The sequence below is a fragment of the Accipiter gentilis genome, chromosome 1 (assembly GCF_929443795.1).
Source record: "Accipiter gentilis chromosome 1, bAccGen1.1, whole genome shotgun sequence".
NCBI lineage: Eukaryota > Metazoa > Chordata > Aves > Accipitriformes > Accipitridae > Astur > Astur gentilis.
In genome coordinates, this window is record NC_064880.1 from 30,574,573 (window position 1) to 30,590,359 (window position 15,787).

The following is a 15,787-nucleotide window of genomic DNA, read 5'->3' on the forward strand; positions in this document are numbered from 1 at the left end:
TCTTTTGCTGGCCTTTATAGACTCCCTTTTTACGGCTCTGCTACTAAGACTCTGGATGCACAATGGAACCAAATCAAGCTTGCTGTTGGGTTTGAGGCAGGGAGTGGAAAGCTGGGAAATTCAAACTCTACTCTTGTCTCTCACCTTAGGACCTACAACCGAGTACAACTCCACCGTACCCAAGGATCAGAAGACACTGCGTTGTAGGTTATAAAAGCAACATTATCGTTAACATTAGTATGCAGCTGTTGAAAGTGCCTATTGCTCATGTTTGTTGGTGGGTGTTCAAGTTACTGGTATGGAGTATGCCTCAGCTGTGTGGCACCTGTGCTTTAATCAGTGACAGCAACATCAACAGCCCATGTAAGTTTGCAGCAGGCCAGCAGCTAACTCCTATGAGACTGTGCTATGTTCCCATCCCTAAATATAATGCACATAGCCTCCTATTCATCCCTTCGGAGACAGCTTGTAGCACACAGACTATTTTAGAATTTTATTTTTATGGCAGAGATTGTATCAAATAAAAATTTTGCCACAACTTCAGTATGTTCCCCAGCATTTTACTCCAAGCGTGGATTTTTCTGCATTTTTGCTAGTTGGCACTAATACTACTGACAGTGGTGAATGGCCATTAAAACAATGATCCCCCATATCAAGTGAAAAACATCAAAGGACATGTAAGTCATCAAAGCAGGAATCTCGGGAACACGTGCTCAGCTCAGTAATGATAAATCTCGTTCCAGTTAAGCTTGACTAAAAAGGATTTTTTTGCTACTTGGGTGTGAACCTGCTCCTCGTGCAGAACGGACTAATTAAATAGTAGGGACTTTTTCTCGCACACGCCTTCTTTTTCTGCCTGTGACTCTCGCCCAGCTGGGACCCGAGGAGCTCCGGGTTCGTTTCTGCAGCCTGTGAACGCCCCGCGCCCTGACCGAGGCGGCAGTTCCAGTCAGGCTCCAACGATCCCAGACACGGGGCTTTGCCCTCCTTCCTTCACCAGCCGGGGGGGCCTCCCCCGCCGGCCGCTCCCCGCCAATTACGCGCCGCGCTGGCGCCACGCCTCCTTCCCCTCCCCTGAACGCGCCTCAGCCGTTGAAGGCTCTCCCCGTAACGGGGCTTTCTCCGCACCGCGAGTCGCTGCCCCGCCGGGGCGAAGCGACCTCACCCGCCCCGCTCCCCTTCCGCGGAGCCCTCAGGGTACCAGCCCCCGCCGCCCACAAACGCGGGGTTACAGCAGGAGCGAAGCCGCCGGGCTGGGCCTACTGCGTGGTGCGCAGCCCTGGCTAACGGCCCTAACGGTCACATCAACGGGCCCAACCGCCAGGCTCGCGGCCTCGCTCCCGGCGGGCGCCAGAGCGGAGCCGCCGCCGCGTCACCGCCCACGCCTGCAGCGCTCGCCCCGCCCCGCCCCGCCCCCCTGGCTGCGTCCCCGTGGCCAGCCGGGCGCAGCGCAATTCGCGGCTGCGCCGACGCGGGGCGGGGCGGAGCGGGACGGGGTGCCGTGCGCCCCCCGCCGCTGCCAATAGAGTCGGTACAAAGTGACCTTGGCGCCGCGCCCCGCCCCCTTCCGCCGCGCTGCATCCGGGCGCTCGCCGGCGGCCCCGCCGCGCCTGCGCAGGGACGCCCCACCCCGTCGGCTCTGAGGTGCGGCAGCCGGAGAGGGTGAGTGGCGGCACGGCGCCATCCGCCCCCATCGCCGCCCCTGCCCGCCGCCGCGGCCCCCTCACCCTCTCCCTCTCTCCGCAGAGACACCGGATTGTGGCCCCCGGGACGGCGCCCGCTAAGATGTTCGCTTGCGCCAAGCTCGCCGCCTCGCCCTCCCTGGTGAGTGGGGGCGACCGGGCCTCCTCGCTGGCCGCGTCCCGGGCTGCACCGGGGACGGCGGCGGTCGCGGGGTGCCCGGGGGTCGGGCGAGCCTCTGAGCCCTACGGCAGGCTCCTAGGGTGAGCCCGTACCGAGGGCTGCCCGCCCGAGTGCGAAGGGGGGGGGGGGCTTGCTGCGGCAGGGCCGGCTTCTCCTTCCCGCCTCCTTGGCGTGGGCCAGGGCCCTTTGCCAAGGTGAGGGGCCTTCCCACACGAGCGGTGAAGGGGGAGGGCAGCGCAGCGAAAACCTCTTGGGCCTGGTGCGCTCTGTGCCTTGTTGTAGGTCAAACTCCAGCCTGTTGCTTGTCCTACGCAAGGCCGGGATTTTTTGCCCTTGCAGAGACACGGGACTGTTCTGCTTGAAAATGTTCTCTCTAGCCCGCAGAACGTCTCGTTTTGCATGGTGCAGGCACAGGTTTCCCTTGCAGGAAGAGCTTTGTGCAAGAGCCGGTATGACCTTAGACTGCTGGAAGCCCAAGGACACATGCAGGCCGCTTGTGAAAGAGGATTCATTCATTTATGCCTCGCTAGGTTTAAAAGTATAGGTTACGTCTGTGCATTTAACAACGTTGGAATTCATCTTGATGGCTTTTCTTCTTTCACTTCAAAATGTATATGACTGCCTGTTGGTCTGTCTGGCTTTTTTGTTGCTGTTTTGCTACGTTTTTTGTCAGTATAACGCATGTACAGGTTCATTGAATGATGTCATTATTTGCAATAATGTCTCCTGAAAATGGTGCTATCAAATTGCATGGCAGTGTTTCCTTCTGTATCATTGATTGTATATCCAGCTATGCAGACTGCTGTCTTTCAAGTGAGATAAATGGCTTAAGAGATAATAGCCTTATAATCTTGTAGACTATGGTATGGGAACAGGTGTGATCAAATATTTCTTTTTTTATAGCTTTTTTTCCTCCTCTTGCAGATCCGTGCTGGATCAAGACTCTTGTACAGACCAATTTCGGCATCTGTGTTGTCTAGGCCAGAGGTCAAGAATGGAGAGGTACCTTATAAACAAAATTCTGTATCTTCCTAAATTACCTGGTGAGCCTAAATGTCCTCAACCTAGAGTTCACTTGTACTAACTCAAATATCTATAGTGTGAAACTTGCTTTAAGCCAAATACCTAATAATACTTGTTGCTGTCTTGCTTTTTCCCCGTGAGAAGTCTTTCACGTTTAAAGTTGATTGCTTTCAGGTGGAACAGGTAACATTCTGAAGTTTTTAACTCTTAGTTATAGTCTCATCACTTGGAAGAGGAGCTACACATTGGATCTAATACAACTTTTAAAACTGCAGAATAACACTATCAAAGTGGTTGCAGAAAATGGTCTGTGTCTGAATATAATGCTTTTTCATGTTTTGTTTTCTTAGGGCAATTCAACACTTAATGGGGCCCAAAATACTGTCTCCCGACTAGCACTTAGAGAATTCCAGACTAGTGCTATCAGCAGGGACATTGACACTGCTGCCAAATTTATTGGTGCTGGTGCTGCCACAGTAGGTGTGGCTGGTTCTGGTGCTGGTATTGGAACAGTCTTCGGTAGTCTAATCATTGGTTATGCCAGGTAATCAATCTCTCTCTTATAAAACTCTTGAATTGCATGCAGATGTATCTTGAGACAGCACCCCCACATAAGCTAAGTTGTTGTAATGATGGTGGCACTACAATGAACTCTGTTAATAATCACTATTAATGACAAACATGGCTAAATAGAATCATATGAAACTGTACTATATTCATCAGGATGTCTCTGTTGTTAAATTCACAACTTTGTACATTGCCTGGAGAAGAGACATGAAAGAAATGAGGTCATTAGACTTGATCAGCGTTTCAGTCACTGAAGTCCGCTGTTTGAGCATTCAGTTCCAGAACTGAATTAAAAATCTAGCCTGGATCTTCTTCCGTTTGAGGGGAGAAGTCCTAAAAAGAAACTGTATGAAAACTGGTAATAAGTAATGTGAGTTTGTATGCTTTAGGCTGTGTAGTTGTTTGTGTTGGTTGTTTAGAAATGGATGCTTAACTCGGTTTTCCAATGCATTCAGCTTTGCATCTCAGAATATGTAATTACTTTATCGAATGAGTAATCATTCCTTCTAGAAATCTGAAGGGGGTGAGGGTGGGGATTTATAGTAGGGATGAACTTCTTCCAGATAAGTTTACAGTGTTCCTGTAGTAGGAATAGTTTACATGGTACCATGGAAGACCAGAACTGATACAGGCATAAAGAAAGCTTTACTGAAGGTTTCATGGTTGTCTTTATTGTTTCAACTGGTTAAGACTTAATTAAGTCTTAATAAACATTAAGCCCTACTGAAAACAAGGAAGTTCACTTTCAACTTGAAGAAACAAGTGTTTTCAGTACAAAACTGATGTCTCCTTTTTTGAATTTGGCATGAATATGTCAATAAGAGGTTGTAGAACATTACTTCATAGTATTATGTTGAAGGGTTTTTTTTCTGTTCCACACACTTCTTGGAGGGGTAATTCATTGCATTTTTGCAACAAACTGCTGTGTGTTTCTTCTTTTGCTCTAGGTGGTTTCAGTTCCTGTATTTTGTCTGAGGGCTACTTAAAATGTTAAACACACAAACTTCCTTGGAATATAGTTCTAATGTCACAGATGTGAAATAAATTTATAAAGCATAGTGCTGATAGTTCCTGCATGGCTGGATGTAGAGAAGTCAAATTCAAAAGCATACTTGCATGTAGTCACAAAAACTGTGCTCATTTGGAAAAGCCATATACAATCTGCATAAACTGAATCTAGTCTTAATTGCCAACTCATTTGTCTTCAGTGAAATCCTTGCTAAAAATTACTTCTGCTTGGGTTTATTGAATTTTCCTGTTACGGAATCTGTGGCAAGGACATACAAGGTTCTGAATCTGTCAGATATGTTAAACTGTATGAAAAACATCTTAATTGTAAAGATACAAAGGTCTTACACCTTCACTTTCTTCTAGAAATCCTTCTCTGAAGCAGCAGCTGTTCTCATATGCTATCCTGGGATTTGCCCTGTCGGAAGCTATGGGTCTCTTCTGCCTGATGGTTGCTTTCTTGATCCTATTTGCCATGTGAAAGGATATCTGCCTGGGATACTGGCATTGGAATGTAACTCTGCATTTTATGGGACTCCCAAAATGTTGGTGTCATGGAAATTGATGCTATTTCCAAAGTCATTTCATTAAAGATAACAACTTTAACTGTCAACCTGTTGCCTGCATTTATTATCTTTCTTGCTAGGATGTCTGGAAGACAGCATATTGTCATTCAGTCACCATGGATTTCTCCTGATAATGACATACTGTGTTAGGACCTTTCAAATAATGACTTCCAAGTCAAACATTTTATTTATTAATATATATGGGCATGTTTCTTGTTTGTTAAAATCAATGTGGCATATCTTTGAAAGTTCAAAGGATACACAGATTAAATGTGAAAGGCTATACTGCTGGCCTTGTTCCTTCACTTGGGTTTCAAACTTATTCAGAGCTGTTTCTGTGCACAATTTGTTTTTTCTCAGGCTAGGTGGCACATAAGGTGTTCTGGCACCTCTTGATAGAAGGACAAATCTGTGATAGGAAAGTTTCTTTGCCTCAGTTTTCAGTTAGACTCTAAATTTTGATCACCATGGTAAAAATTTTCCACTTTGTTCTGACTAGTGTCCCAGTTGAACAAACTGTTGACTGCTTTAGGTTGGTCCAAGACATTTAAAGTGTGGCACACTGACATTAAACTCTTACTTAGTTACTGCATTCTTGGTATCACCTAATTAAAAGGGAGAACTTCCAGCTTCCTAATTTTGTAAAGTCAGCCTTGCGTTCTCTCTCAAATTCTTCTAAGAGCAGTAGGATCAAAGCATTTTTATTAACAAAGTACCTGCAATATCAAGCTTTACTTCTCACAGTATCTGTCTTCTAACAATCTAAATGCATTTACAGTGTTGTCTACACTTACAGCAACATACTGTGTGCTACTATATACTAATCTGGTGGGGGGGGTTGATGGCATCTCAAACTTTATTCAGAATGTTAAATAATAGATCTGATCACTGTCAAAATATAAGCTGAACCTTGGAAGAACGTGAGCAGGCTTGTTACAAGCTTTGTCATCTTGCTGTTAAATGGGTAATTACTGAATTAAATCTAGGAAGCTTTTTACTGCAAACTGCCTCTCCCTGAGGAAGTGGAGAAATGACTAGTGGCTCTCAGATCACTGTGAGGTGCAGGTAAGACCTTTGTTTTTATCTGGAGTCAAATACCAAATTGATGTTCATTGGGACATGGTTTAGTGGTGGACTTGGCAGTTTTAGATGAAGGGTTGGACTCAATGATCTTAAAGGTCTTTTCCAACCTAAATGATTGATGTAGCCTAACTTGGATCTAGCATGAGAAGTTATTTTCTCTATAAATTCTTAGGAGAAAATAGTCATTTTCTCAAAAGAATTAAAAGTTACTGTGTAAATTACAGAGAGCATCCTTTTATATATGTGAGGTTTAGGAGTGTAGAATATGCAGCATCTTCAAATAGTCAGCTCTAGCACAGTATTAGTAGTGCCTTACATGACTAGGTCTGGAAGTGGTTTGGGGGGGGAGGGGGGGAGGGGAGAGAGGGGTAGGAGGTAAAGCATATTGCAGCTATCTTCCGTGTGGTGTGTGTTCACGCAGTGTTTATTTTATGAACTTACTATTATCCATTCTCATAAGCTATTCTGTTACAGAGCTGACATACAGTGTATTTGCCCTGGATGAAAGGTAGATAATGATTACTACAATTCTAGGCTAAACCTCACCTGTGTATTGCTGTCCTTCTGGTAGGTGATGAACTTCATTCTGTTCTTTCAGTACTGTAGAGATCTCTGCAGGCATCTGAGGTGGCAATCCATATTTCCTAGTATTGTGGACTAGTCTAGTGGACTAGCTTAATTTAAGCTTCAGATTTCCCTGTCACTGGGATTTGGCCAAACTAGGATCTTCAAACTCATCTTGGTTAAGTCTAGCTCCAGCTCTGTTAATTGTACTTAGCAATTTGTTTGCATGTAAGATGGTTCTGCTGAGTTGCAATTGTCTGGTATAGAAAGAAGATCTTGCTAAGCTATTGCTCCATAACCTCAATAAGAAAGCCAGCTGACTCACCACTTGAATCAGGTTTGAATCATGATTTCTGGATTTACATCCCATCTTTTCCCATGTGGTTCACCTTGTCAACATGTACCGTTTTCCCTATGATCAGCCTTGTCTGAAGGGCAGCAAACATCTCGGGTGACCCAGTATACGGATGTGAAGCCTGTCTATTTTAGTAGCAGCATTTCCCAAAGCTTGTTACCTTTTAACTTGCTCTTAGACTGGTAAACGTGGGCCAAACCCAAGCAAAATTGCTATTTGCTTACACCAATCTTGAAAGAATCAGATCTTGGTGTTGCAGATAAAGACTAATCAAGGACTTTGAAAACGTGACAACAAACCTTCATGCAGGGGATTATCTGCCTTATAGACAATAAGGGGCTTAGAATCAATGAGTGATGGGCAGATTTTCACATCTGAGTGATCACAAGGCACATTAACTCCCTTTCTCTATTCCTCTGTTTTCCCCTGCTCTTTAAAAACAGAGCTTAGTTTCAGTGGTTACTTGAGCACTTTAACAGCTCAGTCAATTTGAGTGGTCTTACAAAGACAAAAAAATACTCTCAGTTTTCCTAAAATGATCGCAAGAGACCATTATAAATGTGTAAGAGATTAAATGGTTTTAACAAAAAAAGAAACCCCAGCCTCTAGTGATTGGGAAGCAGCAGATGGAGGACTCTTGATCTTCTTGGTATGAATTTATATCAAGAAATCTTTTTCATAGGTCAGAGAAACCAGATACAGAGTTCTATGAGGTGATACTGTAGGCTTCAGTTCCCTGAAACCTTTTCACAGTTTCTTCTGACGTGGACCAAGCTGACCTTGGAGATTGCCAACTTCTGAAAATTCATATTACAGGTTCTCCAGATCAAAAGACTGTGTTCCTCTTCAGTGTTGAAGAAGAAGCTGGCTGACGCAGAGATCTTCATTGTCTGAATAACTGTTCTGCCTGCTGTCCAGATCAGACATCATTCCACCTTTGAAAGTGATGTGCACAGCAGTGTTATGTATAATGGAGGGAATGTTTATGTTACCAATTACACTCTTAAGTTACTGCTGCAGGTAAAAGGGATTCATCCTTTCCATCTGGCTGCTTTTTTTTTTTCTTTTTCTGCTTCCCCTGTGTTTGTTTCTCGCATCAATTTAAGACTGAAGAAAGGCAAATAACTTGCAGTTTTGTTCAGGTTCAGGATGGCTGCCATGTGATGGTAGATGTAAGCCACTGAAAAATACTTACTTCAAATACAGCTTGTGGTTGCTCTGCAAAGAAAGATCTCTATTCCTCTCTTTTTGCACTCACATTTAAGCCCTTTGCAACATGCTTACAGTAAAGAATAATCCACCTTTAAATAAACAGTGTACTTTTATGCAGTGTTTTTTATCCCACCTTATCTCAAAGAACTTTGCAAAAGTGCTGTACAGTACCTGTGAAAGCAGTTCAGAAGAAATGAAACGTACTGTATCGTCTTTTGCAAGCTCAGGGAAACTTGGACAAAATGTGATTTACTGGAACTAATACTACTTTTTTAGAAGTCTTTTTTGTTTTGTTATCTGTAGTCTCATGTTCTCAGATCAGTTCCAGACTTGAAAGATGACAGTTCTAAATGATACCCAGGCATAGAATTGAAACTTCATGTGTGATTCAGAGTGCATACTAAATGTAGGATTATGGTATTTTTTTTAATGCATCCTATTGCTTCTAGTTCCTTCTGTGTAAAATTTAGGTGCTTCCCTTCATTGTACAGTGCTGCAGCATTTTTGACACAGTGTTAAAAAAGTGAATGTTTAGCAGAACCACAGCTTCACCCCTAGCTCCTGGCGTGAGAGTTGTGCGTAGAGAGATGGGGAAACCAAAGGAATAGAGCCAGTATGTGGTTTTGGAGGGCTGATTATTCCAGAAGTCAGACGTGCCAAGCACAGCAAGCGCTGCCGCTGAGCAAAGCCTTGCCGTGGTTTAGTCTCTACCCGCTTTCTGCTGCCTTCCCCTAGCAGCCGCTGCCGGCCCTCCTGCAGACCCCGCAGCGGAGGGCGGGCGCTTCGTCCTCCGAGCTCCCTCCCGTCTGGGGGCAGCAGCTTTGCCCAACGTGCTGGATCGCGCACAGGCAGACGCGGTTCAGCTCGGCTCCCGCGGCGGGTGCGTTGCCCACATGCGCCCAGTGGAGTCTTCGGCCGACCAGCCGCATCCTCTGGGGGTCCCCGGCAGGGACGGGGGGGGCGCATTCGCGCTCTTGCATGCGGGGTCGCCGTGTGACGGGACCGGTGCAGCGGGGAGCAGAACCCGTGCGTCCGCCGAGGCGAGAGCTGCCGTTGGCGCCGCAGGTCGCCCATCCGCGGGCGGACCGAGCCGCGCCCGCTTAGCTACAGCCGCCTCGCGGCCGCCCCCCCCAGCCCTGCGGCCACACCCAGGCACTTGGCGCTTCCGGCCACACCGTCCCCAACCGCCCCGCCGGCAGCGTCCAATCAGCGGCGCGCGCCGTCTTCCGCACCGCCCCTCCCCGCCACGTGACTCGCGCCTCCCCGCTGCCCGCGGAGATGTCGGCCGAGCTATCGCGAGAAGTGACGGAAGCCTGTGGGGGACCCGGCCTTTAATGTGCGGTTCGGCCCGCGTTCCCGGGGTGAGTTTGTAAACACGAGCGCGGCGCCGGCCCGGCGGCGGCGGCGGCTCCTCCTCCTTCTCCTCCTCCTCCTCCCCCCCCCTCCCTCCGCGCTGCGGCGGCGCCCGGGCGGGCGAGGGCACCGAGGGCGGAGGGGAGGGAGCGGCCCCGCTCGGCAGTAGGCGGGGGATACCCGGGAGGCAGTAACATGGCGCCGCCGCTCCTCTCCGCGGCAGCCCCCTCCCCCACCGCGGCCTGCGGCTCCCGCCGCCCCTAGAGCCGGGGCGGGGCGGGCCGGGCCGGGCCGGCCGGCGTCGCGGAGACCGTTACCCGTCCGGAGGTAGGGGTCCTGGCGGGCGCCCCGAGGGAGCGGGACGGGACGGGACGGGGAGGCGAGCGGGTGAAGGGGGCTGCAGCTGCCCGCGCCCCCCCCATCCGGAAGAGGGCCGCCCCGCGGGAGCATCGCCGGCCCCGGCCCCGGCCCGGCCCGGCCCGCGGCGGGGGGCGAAAGGCAGGGGGAAGGGCGGGAGGAAGGGGGCAGGCAGGCAGGCAGGCCTGGCCTTTCTGCCTCATCTCAGCTCCAAGGAGGCCTCTCCCCGCATCCATCTTCTGCTCTGAAGGGAGATCTTGGTCCGGGCGCGGTGCCGGTGCGGAGGGCACCGAGAGGGGTACGGTTTGGGGGCGGGAGGGGGGAAGAACAGCTTTTCTGCATCAGAGGGAGGTGTTGGCCTGCCTGGGATCTGGCCACGGACGGGGACCTTCTGGACCAGTTGCCCTCTTGACTTTGCCTGTTATTGTGCATTATGCCTCTCGAGTTGCCTTAATAAAAGGCCTCTGAAGCTTTCACGTGAAAAAACACATCGCAGACCCTCAAGCAGTGATGGCTGCAGGGTGTTTTAGGCACAGATGTTTTATGCCATAATAGAACTTCAGGTTTGGAGTTAGGAGATGTGCGTGCTGCCATGTTGCTTCTGCAGTTCTATTCATTCTACAATCTTTTTGCATCCCTATTCTTGGAGTGAGATCCATGAGTATGTTTCCATGCCCCATCCATGTGCTGTGTGTCACTCGTTTGCTTTTCATTACGTTGCTTTCTCCCAGAGATGTTTATCTTCAAGTAGTGATACTGTCACCTGTTTCCTTGCAGTAGAATGAGAAATTCTAATAAAGCTGCAAATTCTGAATCATCCGCTGCTTTCCAAATAGCGACCCTGAATATGGCCAAAGTGTATTTTCTCTTCCACTTTTTAAATAATGGTTGTTGGGGTTTTTTTCTTGTCATATTCTATTCATGGCAGTGAATGTCCTGTCCCAATCTCTTGCTGAGTGTAAAGCTAGATAGAGTTAATAAAAACAAATGTTGCTGAAATTAAGGTCATAATGCTGCTAGGTCTGTCTTGGATGCTAAATTCAGCACTAGCTGGTAGGATGAGGAGGACCCTTCCTTGTGGTCCTAGTCCTCCATAAGTGTTCTACATGCGATTTCTTCAGCCTTCCACTGAAACATAAGTTACTGTCTATTAATGGACATCCAGTTGCAGACTTAATTTCAGAGGGACAAACTGCAGTCAAGTTAGGCATTCACTTGAATTCTTTTAGTGTTTGTAATTCCACGTTCCAGAATCAAAATTGGAAAGTTGACTTGTTAAGAAACAAAATCATAGCTTTGTCAGGGACTGCTTGTTACATAATGCATCAAAAGAAATGTGAAATAGTACAAAAAACTTGATGTGTACATGCAGTGAAGTAGCTTTTTTTAAAATCCATTATGAGTTTATGTTTTAATACTGATATTGCATGCTAATACTTAATCAACTAGTTGAGCCTTGTTCTTCACAGTGTAGATGGTATTTCTATCCTGATTTGAATTCTAGAAATATGAACATGTTTGGTGTGACTTTTTCCAGAAACTTCTAGAGTGTGCAGCATCTAACGCAAGGTGCTTTCAGGTCTTAAATTTGATCATACGTAATTTTATAAATAATGTTTTCATGCTACTTCTGTTTTGTGACGAAGTGTTGAGCGACCTGAAAAGTGATACTCTTTTGAATCTTTTTTTTAATTAAATTTTGGATGTATCTAGTGCCTAAAATTCCTTTTCTGTCATCAGCTATTCTTTTTTTTCCTTCCACTATTAATTAAACTAAGAAATGCACATTTTTAGCTCTGAGAAGCTTTACTAACTTTAAAAATGTATATGTTATGTCTAATCTCAACTTTTTTAATGGTTTCTTAAAATCTTGAATTTCTGTATAAAAATAATGCATTAACTGTTTTCAAAGGGGCAAGCATGATTCAATACCATTAACTTCCTTGGAATAATGAATAGATTTCAAGTTATTGTTGTCCTTCTGCATAACTTAACTACATTTGTTTCAAATCAATCGTGCATTCTAAGGAGGCATTGGATATAGTTAGTGATACAAATATGAGTTAATATTTGATAACTGTGCAATAAATATATTTTTTTCAAGTTTATGCTGTACTGTTTCCAACTTTGTTCTGTGTCTGTTTCAGTTCAGCCTGAGAACTTTTCCATTAGCTTCAGTTCAGATAGGAGCTTCACTTCAGTAAGTTATTCCAAGCAATCTAGTATGTTTCCCTTTCTAGGTAGATGCCAGTGGTGATTTATATTGTTGCTTAGAGGAAGGAAGAAGATCTTTCTGTTTTAATGACTATTGGGAATCCTGTAGTGGGATATTTATGATATATTTAAAGATTTTTTTAAAATTAATTTCTTAATTATTGTATTCAGTGTTACACTTCAGGGATGCAATCTGAAAAAAATGTAAAAATGAAGTAACTTTTTGTTAAGTTTTTTTTTTAATTTGTTGAAATAATGTGGCAAAAGGAGATTGGATTTCTAATGGTTATTAGGTTGGTGGACAAGAATAAGATGTTCAAACCTAGAGAAGTGAGCTGGAGAAAATAACTCCTAATATCTCTCTAAGTAAATTGTGAAAAGATTGGTGGAATATTAACCCCTGTGTATTTCTTCTCTGAGGTTCATTGGCCTTTCACTTATCTACAAGAGCTGTATTCACACAGCATGAATTTCCAGTAAGTCAAAGAAAGATCAAGGCACCTCTGAAAAATACTTAAGCTGGGGGTAGGCTTAGGAGCTGCCATATTCAGCCAACAGGAAGCGTTAGGCCTAAGGACCTTTCTTTATTCCATTAGTGCTCTCTGTTTACCAGAAGTGTACCTTCATGTTGAAAAAGCCTGCTCCTTCAGCAAAGCTGAGATGACTTAATTGCTTTGTTTCTGTACATGTGACTATCTGTCCAGCTGGCTTTCTGGTTCTTATTTGAACTTGTTAAGTCAATTGTCCTCACTTCTTGCATCTTTTCTTCTTGTCCAGATGCTCTACCCTTTACAGAATCTTAGACAAACCATGGAAGGTATGGAATTAACTTCAGACATCAGTTACAAGCAGTTAACTAATAACATCAACAAAAAAAGTGCCCAACATTTGACTTTTTTAAAGAAAAAATCTGAGCATTATGCTGCAGGCATTACATTCTTCCTTATTCTTCCCCAGAACTCTATGAAACACATCATGTGTCTTCTAGGAAACAGCACAACCATTCTGTTAAGCAGTGAAGTGTGAAGAAGGAGTTCCCATTTTCCTGTTCACCAGTTTTGAGGTTTACAGCTTTATAATATTCTGGACTATGGCGTATAGTTTTCTTGCAGGATCTACTGAGCTACTTTCTGGTGATCCCACTTTCTTTATGAGGAGGAATGTTTTTATTTTTCAATTTTTTTTCTCCTCCATTCTCTTCATCATTCAGTTTTCTTTTTTAGGGATGCTAAATTCTATGGCATACAAATAGAGTCAGAACACTTTTGAAAGTGGACTGTAATGGTCAAGTATTAATTATACTGCTTTTGCTTCACCTTTCTTCTTTTGCTTTATAGGAAACGGAAAAAAACCAGCTGTTCCAGTCCCTCCAGGTAAGTGGAACAATGATTTTTTTTTTCTTTTAAAATACACATTTTTATTTTATTTATTTATATTACTTCTTATTAAGTGGTGTTTTCAACATACTAACTTCTGATTTTTACTGAAAGCAAAACTTGCAAATCTGCCTCTATAGAAAATTGTGGAAATAAAGATAGGCTCAAATGTGGGAGGTGATTAAAATTTATGCTGTGCGCAAGTACTGAAAGTATAAAGGGTGCCCTGTTCGTTTTGATTTGCGTTGATTTGTTTAGTTGCATGAGAAAGCTATCTCTTAATTTTGAAGTGTTTAGATTTGGAAAACAAAAATAGTTACTTTTTTTTCTCCTCATCTAAAGAAGCATGTCTGTTAAAATTCTTGTATGGAGCCAAGCAAAACACTAAATTCAGCTCTTCAGGTAACCATTAAGAACGTTATTCTTTACTGTGGCAAATATATTCAGTCCACTTTACTTTGAAAAAGTACGCACCTCAAGTAGAACTCTTAAAAGTTGATAAAGGCTTGAAATTTTGACCTTGCCCTTTTATGTTTCAGTTTCCCATTATAAAATGAAGCTTTAAAGTAAAATCTTAAAAATCTTATACTACCTAAAGCAATTACACACTATGGTGAGATCTACAGAAAAGCTTATGAAGAGTTAATAATTTTGTATACTGTAAGGGTTTGTAACTTGCAGTAGAAAGGGGCACAATCCCAGATCAAATGTAAAGAATAAAGGAAATGTTGAATAGACACAGTCGGTCTTGAGGAAATGCAAACATCCGTCGGAAAATACATCACTGATACTGTAACTTAAGCACTTTGCAATGTATAGACCCAGGGGAGCCTTGATGCTGATGGACTACTATAATTCTGATTTGTCTCACTGACCTAATACAGTTTTTGTCCAACTTTTTTCCAAAAACCAGTATGTACAGATGTTTCTTGAGTTGGAGCCACGTGCAAGTGGTCAGTCTAGCTGCAAAACTTGGGTTTGCATCACATGTAAGCAGTAGTAGATAAATCCGCTGCTACTGTAGCTGGCAGACTGTCAGATTGTCCTCTATGAACTGTCAAGTTTAGAGGGGTGACACACTTGTGAGAGTGTGCATCTCTTCTCGCTTGCTGGTCAGTAGAGGAATGTTGACCTTGAAAAGTTTTAAGGTTTTCTTTTTTTTTTTTTAATTGGTATTTTTATAGTTGTCTGTCTTTTCTGTGTTCAGTTCAGGCTGTTTTCTTCCATGCTGTTTGTGTCAGACCTGACGTTACAGGAGGGCAGTCTCTCTATTGCTACAGTGCTTAGAATAGGTTATCACAGGGTAAGACTGCACAGGCCATGAGCAGGTTAGTGCATAGAGGTCTTTTGGCATACAGCATGCATACAGGTAAAGTGTTCAGAGACTTTAGCTACAAGTCTAATGAATCTTTACTAGGTACATGTGAAGAATGATTTTTCTCAGCACATTTGGAGAGGATTTTGCAAGGATTATCAGTATGTATTTATTTTTAAACAGCCATTTAAATGTTTAGTAGAAAAAAATTTTGAAACAAGATGTCAGTTGTGTTTTCCATGCTCCTGTATGTAGGGAATTGAGAAAAAACAGAAGAACCTTTAACAGTAAAATAAGCCAACAAGACATTGCTTAAATCAGTGTTTCTATTCTTTCACAAATTGTCTACAGGAAGGTATTTTAGAAGCAAGCCTCAGAGTATGTAGTAATAGTTTCCAGAAAGTGTACTTAAGATGTTTAATTAAAGTCTTATAAAAATATACAAATAATTGTTGAAGCTATTTTTATAGCACATTTAGATAAACATTAGTGTGTTGTTTTATAGAAACATCTTTATTTTTTAAATAAGTACACTGTCCTAAATATTAGTAAATTGCTTGCAAACCTGCTTTTATTTCTCTGTATCATATATATTTTAAACACATATATATACTTATTTATATATTTTACTGTACAGTTTGGTTTCCAAAAATGATAAAAGACATTTATGACATTTTAAGTAGGCATGATATGGAACTATTTTACCTTTGTGTTGAAAGTATGGAGCAAACACCAAAAAAGTGAGATTACTTTCTGATATAAGTACCAAAGTTGATTATACTGCTGAGATTATTTCATGGTTTTCCCATGTTCAGCTCTGATCCTGTTTCTCAGTGTAACTCAGAAAAATTCTATGTATGGGTTTCTTTATGCTACTGAAAGGAATTTAGGGTTGGAAGGTTTACAGAATAAAGTTGCAGTTCAGTGGACT

The 15,787-nt window shown here is 43.8% G+C and overlaps 2 protein-coding genes across 5 annotated transcripts in view; both read left to right on the plus strand.

Annotated features, from left to right (window-relative positions):
• The first annotated feature begins 1,539 nt into the window (after positions 1-1,539).
• Positions 1,540-5,074, plus strand: ATP5MC3 (ATP synthase membrane subunit c locus 3). Its single transcript, XM_049832616.1, has 5 exons — positions 1,540-1,662; positions 1,747-1,824; positions 2,788-2,865; positions 3,237-3,430; positions 4,828-5,074. Exons 2-5 carry the CDS (start codon positions 1,786-1,788, stop codon positions 4,940-4,942), a joined length of 426 nt encoding a protein of 141 aa, XP_049688573.1. The 5' UTR covers positions 1,540-1,662; positions 1,747-1,785; the 3' UTR covers positions 4,943-5,074.
• A 4,428-nt stretch (positions 5,075-9,502) lies between these two features.
• ATF2 (activating transcription factor 2) overlaps positions 9,503-15,787 on the plus strand; it is a 51,665-nt gene continuing 45,380 nt past the window's right edge. For 3 of the 4 annotated variants that reach the window (XM_049830520.1, XM_049830767.1, XM_049830854.1), the window contains exons 1-2: positions 9,503-9,602; positions 13,503-13,538. The gene's annotated coding sequence lies outside the window, so the exon portion shown is untranslated. The other variant, XM_049830601.1, reaches the window with a different exon arrangement.